Genomic DNA, 7,341 nt, shown 5'->3' with positions numbered 1-7,341 from the left:
TCTATGTGACTTATAAAGTGGTTGATTGCATCACGCGGCACCTTTAACTTAAACATTAACCGACATAATTTGTAATTCAAGAACCCGGCTATGGTTTTCATTTCGAGGCAATTGGCATCAGTGATACGTATCTCATCGAGTGTGGCATATGCCTGAGTAAAATGTCTGCAAAAAAGTTTTAAAAGAGTAAATGTATTTGTAGTTAAAGCAGATTTATTACGAGTTTTAAAGTCGTGGTTCTCACAGTTTCCTATTATAAAGGTGTTATTTTTATCGCGTTTTATCTTTAAAAGACTGCTGCGTTTTCGGTAAAGTCTGCGATATCGCCGCCGTTTTGTTTTAAGACACATATTAAATTAACGCAAACAGTATATTCACGTATTACCTATACCAAGAAACTGTGAGCACTCTAGATATGAATAATGTAAGGTGTCAAACTGGAAATCTCATCATTCATAACTGCTACCATAGTCGTGCAATGCCTACTTACTTCAGTGCAGTGCTGAAATCTTGTCTTATCTCCGCAACAAAACCTAACTTAAATTGATGTCGTATTTTGAGTGTTGTGTGCGCAGCAGTTAATTGATCACGATGTGCACGTATACGTTTGGACATGAGTGCGTAATAGGATTGAGCCATGTCTAGGAACGCAGATTCCAAGCGTAATGTATAGCCCATTAAATGCTCAGTATGCGGCAGGATGAATAACATTTTAATATTAATACTACAAGCTGTAGTTAAACTGGCAGCGCGTTCTGATGCCAGTAAGTCTTCACCTGGCGGTAAAGGTGATGATTTCTGCAACAGCACAAGGCACAATCGAGTGTTTCGTTCCTGAAATTGACAACCAATTCGAGAGCGATTAGTTGAACACTCCTTATAAATAACAAACCTGTAATGCGATCTTGAGACTTTGGATTGTTGAGGCGCACTGCACCTGTTTTTCCGACCATTGAGGGTCATTCCATTCCATGTCTTGAAACAAAACTACAACCGCAGGCAGTACATGCAAATGCTTAAGCATCCAATTTCTTTTCAGTACACCCTTGGGTTGGTACCATTCGTAGGAAGCACGTTTAGGCTTTGCGACTGGAAACTCGTAAGCAGGTGGTAAAATCTTGAATTGCACAGAAGCTCTGAAAATATGGAAAGATATTAATGATGCAATCGTTGTTTTTTTGGGACAATACGCCTTACCTATCTGCTTTTTTATTGGTGCTAAACGCATCCCATATAGCCTTGTGTACTAGATTGTGCGTTGTGTCCAAGCCGCAGAAACCTATAAGAGGCTGTGGTGCAACCAATAGCTCTGACGGAAGCACGCTGCTGTCGAAGGACATTCTTGATTTTGGGGCTTTAACTGCTTATAAGTTTATGTTTATATATGTTTGAAGTAACGACCACGGCATAGACAATTATTTGCCTGAATAAAATCTATACAATTATGAGAAAAACTGTGGAACCAACGTCCGAGTTAAAGCAACTAGCCGTTTGCTAGAACTGCATGGCCTCTGGTTAGCAATGAACGTTTTAACTTAGAGTTTACCCGTTTTGCAATTAATATTATTCGTAGGCAAGCAATAAATAATTTTATTGGAAATATTCGAGAAGAAAACAGCACTCCAGCAAAAGAACCACTATAGAAAAAATTTTATTGAAAATTATGACGGCAACAACTTTATTTGACGTTTCAATTGCCAAATCAAAAGGTGGTCAGCTGATTACACGCGTTGCCACATAGACAGGAGTAATGTAGCGTTGGAACGGGATTACAGAGTACGGGAGGCTTTGTGAATTCATGGTGCAATAACACCATGATCCAACTACACAAGATCTGACAAGATGAAGCAAAAGAAAAAATTAATTTTCTGGCTGACGATTGTAATTTCGGCGCCATGTTATTTTCTTTGAGAAGTAAACAAAGAATATGAAGACGAAGCGTAAAGAAAAATTTGCAAGCAATTTTGCCGCACATGTTTGTGCAAACCAAATTATTATTTTGTACGTGTTTTTGGCACCAATCACCGCGCACTCCATTTTAATTCCATTTGCACAAAAAACTTATTGAAAATCGCTTAAAAATCACTGAAATAATCCACCGACAAAATACACATAAAGCAAGAAGCAAAACAAAAATAGCAAACTTCAAAATTACGAACGTCACACAGTTTTTTCTCAATTGCTATTACAAATGGCGGAGAAACTTTCCACCATGGCCATTCGTTAAAGATGCGGTGGTCGAAGGGGAAGTGGGCGTGGCACCTCCAACCGACCTTTTTGGGGAGGGCATGAACCGCCATTGACAAAAATTCTACCCCCGACCACCTAGGCCCCCTATGGTTCCCAACGGATTCTTAGAAAAATGGCCAAAAATCGAAATTTTACTTGCGTCCACAGTATTTTTGCGTAGAATTCCTTTCTGCGTAGGCGGCCTTCGGCCGCGCTTAGGGATCATAACCCTTAAGCTGAAATTAGTCAAGAACGCAGAACGTATACTTAAACGCAGTCTGTATACGCAGAATTTTGTCGATTACTGGAGCCCTCAGTGTTGCTTATTACAGTGTTGCCACTCATCAATGCGTTTTCATAAACTTACCTTTTCAACTACAACTTTTCGTGCTATAGATCGTAGCTAAATATAAACTACTTAGTTTTCAACAAACAACTTTATTCAATAGTAAATTTCAAATATTTTAAACGTATTTTGAATAGGAAATTATAGATTTCTAACCATTTGCGAAACTGACGAAGTGGCAACCATCTATAGAAGGACGAAATCAGGTGACACGGAAAAATCTAAATTCCGCAGATTTCTGCGCTACGGGCTACAACTACAGAAAAATTCTGCGGTGTTGAGTTTTCATTTACATGGCGCTCTGGAAAGACAGATCGTGTCAGCTGACTCGGGTTTACGTACCGGTAGGTTTACGTTCTTGACTAATTTCAGCTTTACTGCCATACCTAAACAAAAGCGTCAGCGTTGTCGGGCTGTCAAAAAATTCTCATGCCCATACAATTTGTATGAAGCATACCGAAACAACGCGGCGTCAACGCTGAGCGGCTGGATACTCCGATTTTGACAGGACGTTAGGTATTAAAGTTGGCTGCAGAAAACGGCGAAACTGTCATTTCTGTGTTACACACAAACAAACCTATGCTTATTGTTTGTGTTATTTCTGCATTTGACGTAGCGTTGACGCTTTTGTTTATGTATGGCACTTCGGCGCTAACGCTAGGCGTCAGAAACCGTTGCGCCCAACGCTTTTGTTTAGGTATGGAAGTTACTACGAAGAATTCTCCTTTCTACCGCCACAGTGATGTAACCTTGGGAAAGGATGAGGTAACTAGAATTCCCTTCCTGTGTTGTAAACCTGGGGCTGCCGCCCCAGTGATATCTATTTTGGTTACTGGGTGTTTTATAAAAATGTCTTGTATATAAAAATGTGTATATAAAAATGTATTGTGTAAATGAATATTAAACATTTTTTAAGCGAATAAACGCAAATGAAAATTGTGAAAATTGTGATTTTTGGTTCATGCAGTAACACCAAGAATGATAGAATACAAGTAGTCTGTTCCGATAGCAGTCCGGTTTACAGGATTTGGTCAGAAATTACAGGGAATTAAGTGGGAATACTTTTGAGAGAGCAACTGACCAACTGTTCATAGTCAGAAGTTACAGGATTTAGTGCGGAGTTTTTTTTTCCTGTAAGTTCATGAAAAGTGTTGTTGTTATTGTTGTTGTTGTGGCGGCTACAACAACCCCGCCCAGGACGGTTGGTATCTCAGTCGTTGTCGTCAAGTTCCACTAACGGCAGCCCTAGGAAGCGTGCAGCTTCTGTTGGGTTAGTCCACAGGGACAAAGCCGTTAGGGTTGTCGGGTTTTCCGGGCATGCGAAGAGATGCTTCGAGTCATGTGGGGTCTCTCCGCATGCCGGACACTCATTTGGCACATCCTGGACTTCGTCCGCCAGTTCATATAGTTGCCTGCTGACGTGACTATGCGAGGGCTCCTCTGCAAGCAGCTGTCTGTTTGGGTGGCCACTTCTGTTGCTCCCGATCAGGAACTGCTTGCAGAGCATTATGTTGTGCTCCTTTACGGGGAGCATTTGCGCCTCGCCGTGGAGATGATGTTCGGGCGATATCAGGAGGCATCCTGTCGCTTTCCAGTCTGTAGCTTCGTCCACTGCGTCCTACTAATCCCCGGCGACCACAATGACGCTGCGTAGCATAAAACCGGCCGGACTATTGCCTTGTATGTTGCCAGCAACGTTTCTTTGTCTTTGCCCCAAGTACTGCCGGCCAGCGACTTGAGGACCTTGTTGCGGCTCTGTACTTTATTGACAATAGTGGTTGCGTGCGCAGAGACGGAGAGCAGGCTGTCGAATGTTACTCTGAGTCTTTTGGGGTTATTCACCGTCGGAATTGGTGTGCCATCGACGTGAATTCCCAGCGGTTGCCTGACCTCCTTCGTCCAGGTTGTGAACAGGGTCGCAGAGGATTTCGTAGTGAAGAAGCGAGAAAGTTCGGAGAGATACCCGTTTACTTTCGAACACAGGTCATTAATTCTATTCCCAGTCGCCATGATCGAGCAATCGTCGGCGTAAGAGACAAACGAGACTCCCTCTGGTGGTTGAGGGAGCTTTGAAATGTAAAAGTTAAACAGTAGCGGGGAAAGGACACCACCCTGTGGAACCCCCTGTTTTATTTTTCTGAGTTTACTCGTTTTGTGTCTAAACATTACCGACGACTGTCGACCACTCAGATAACACTGGACCACAAATTTCAACTTTTTCTCTTTACCAGAAACGCCGTTATGAAATTCTTATGTAAAATCACCCCCTGATTCCGAAAATCAAGGTTATTTTTAATTCTATGGTACCGTTTTTGAGATATTTGCAATTTACCGTTTTTGCAAAAAAAAAAAAATTGGGGCCACTTTATCATATATATCTCAAGAACGAATTAAGCAATTCCAAAACGGTTTGAAGCTTTTAAAAGGTAATAAAATTTTCTATAAACTGTGCATACAACACTTTTTGCTAGGCCCTGTAGATTCAAAGATAACGAACAATCATTACCGATTTTTTCAATTTTTTTTGTAAAAATATAAAAAAAATTGTACTTTGCGGGGAAGGATCTCGAAAACCTTTTATTTTTTTGCAGATTTTTTTTTTCTCCCTAAGCTCTGTTGTATTACAAAAAAAATAAGCTATCATCGAAGAAAATCGATGCAAAACTACGTAAGTTATAAGCGATCAAATAAAAATACCCAGGTTGCGCAACTTCAATGTATGTACCTATACATACATACATATATTAAAGGTATTCCGGAAAAACGAATAACACCATAACAATGATAACACTTTTTCTTTAAATAAATCAAATAGTACTTTTAATACTCGAATTGTATTATAGTAGGTAGAGTGGTTGCATCGAAAGGAAGAGTGGTTGGGTTCGAAACCTGCTGTAGGCATGTAGTTATAAACATGTATTTCCGTCAGTTATGGGTAAGTATGCAGGTAGATTTTCAAAATTATAAGACACAGAAAATTTCTAAAGCCTACATCTAAAACAGGTAGTATTTTCTTTTCCCGGCTTGTTATAAAAAGGAACCTTTCTGTCTAGGTAAGATTTGATTTTTTCAATTTTATTCTTGTTCCGAGTATAAATATGAGTTAATGCGCTTCATAACATCTTCAAGGCTCGCCGGAGATAGTTCAGTTCATAAGTCTAGTTTCAAAACCGTGATTTATTAAAAAAAATAAAACGAGTAAAAGGACGCGAGAATTTGAGTGTAATAAGGATCCAGATATGTTCTGTTTCATGTGTGGCCAATATACTATCATAAGGCGACGACGAGTGTTCTCAGATCATATCAAAACTTTATACTCCAAGTATTTTGGAATTGAGCCTAAAAATGCTGAAAAACCATGGACACCGAACACTATGTGTACATCGTGTCGAGTAGAATTGATTCAGTGGGAATCAGGACAACAAACAAAATTTGATACACCAATGATATGGAGAGAACCTACTTGCCATTCAATAGAGTGTTATATTTGTCAAACAAAAGTACTTGGCGTTGGAAGATCAAGAGGAGTAACCTATGCTAGCGTACCTACATTCAACGGCAGTTGCGGATCCAGTTCCATTGTCAACAATAACATCTGAGTGCGGGGGATCAAGTTGTACTGAATTTCGCATGGAAAACGAAAGAAACGTTCTGTCACAAGCACAACTTAATGATTGGATAAGAGATTTCCACTATCCAAGGAAAAGGCCGAGATCCACACTTCTCGTATGCAACAATTTAAATTTGTGTCATCCGATGTTAAGGTGACATATAGTAGAACTCGTCACGAACCATTTTCCAAACACTATACCAAGAAACACTATACCAGTATATGCTACTGCAACGACATCCCTGGTTTATTCAAAGAGTTTGGTCAAACATATGATTCAAAAGAGTGGCGATTGTTCATAGACGGCAATAAACTGAGTTTGAAGGCTGTATTATTGCATATTGGTAACAAAAAGCCTTCTATCCCGATTGCACATGCAGTAAATACAAAGGAAACCTACGAGGAAATGCAAAAAATACTCAAATTTATCAAATATGAAGAGCATGATTGACAAAATATGTTCTGATCTCAAAGTCGTTGCAATAAGATAAAGGAAGGTATTTTTGTTGGACCACAAATAAGAAAGTTGATCAACAATAATCAATTCAAAGGACTACTCTCATCAGTTGAGGCAGCAGCGTGGGAATCCTTTGAAAAGGTCGTTGCTTCTTTTCTCGGTAGACACAAAAGCCCTAACTACGAGCAGATAGTGAACGACCTAATCAATAATTATGCGAAAATGGGCGTAAATATGTCTTTAAAAATTCACTTTCTCCACTCACATTTGAGCTTTTTTCCGGCAAATCTTGGCGACGAAAGTGATGAACATGGCGAAAGGTTTCATCAGCAAATGAAATTAATTGAGAATCGATATCAAGGATTCTGGGACGTCGCAATGATGGGTGATTACTGCTGGTTTCTCATAAGAGAAACCGATCCTAAACTGAATAAGCGTCAAAGTAGAACACATAATTATTTCGACAACATAGTAAAATCAAATTAAGATAAAGATTGTTAGAATATAGTATAAACATAAATAAATAAAAAAAAAAGTTAAAATATGGGTAATTTCATTCATAAATTGAACTTTTAACTCAATAAAAACAGAGCATAGCTAGATATTTCACTCTTCTTTATACCATACATACGTTTTGAGGTATACGTTGAAATTGCGCAACCTGGGTATTTTTATTTGATCGCTTATAACTTACGTAGT

At 39.3% G+C, this 7,341-nt stretch overlaps 2 protein-coding genes across 2 annotated transcripts in view; both read right to left on the bottom strand.

The window, feature by feature from the left end:
* Positions 1-1,637, bottom strand: part of LOC118746090 (trafficking protein particle complex subunit 11) — a 45,260-nt gene extending 43,623 nt beyond the window's left edge. The window contains exons 1-4 of the mRNA XM_036479853.1: positions 1,198-1,637; positions 893-1,136; positions 491-834; positions 42-165 (exon numbers count right to left, since the gene is read on the bottom strand). Of these exons, the coding sequence (XP_036335746.1) occupies positions 42-165; positions 491-834; positions 893-1,136; positions 1,198-1,340 (855 nt within the window). The 5' untranslated portion in view covers positions 1,341-1,637. The remainder of the gene's footprint in view (positions 1-41; positions 166-490; positions 835-892; positions 1,137-1,197) is intronic.
* The window catches only part of LOC118746513 (trafficking protein particle complex subunit 11-like), a 7,696-nt gene continuing 1,770 nt past the window's right edge, over positions 1,416-7,341 (bottom strand). Inside the window, exon 5 of the mRNA XM_036480360.1 lies at positions 1,416-1,423. Within this exon, the coding sequence (XP_036336253.1) occupies positions 1,416-1,423 (8 nt within the window). The remainder of the gene's footprint in view (positions 1,424-7,341) is intronic.

The sequence above is a fragment of the Rhagoletis pomonella genome, unplaced genomic scaffold (genome assembly GCF_013731165.1).
Source record: "Rhagoletis pomonella isolate Grant_MI unplaced genomic scaffold, Rhpom_1.0 Rhpom_scaffold_00010, whole genome shotgun sequence".
NCBI classification, from domain to species: Eukaryota; Metazoa; Arthropoda; class Insecta; order Diptera; family Tephritidae; genus Rhagoletis; species Rhagoletis pomonella.
The sequence above is the reverse complement of the archived record's forward strand: the minus strand, read 5'-3'. Positions and strand labels throughout refer to the sequence as shown.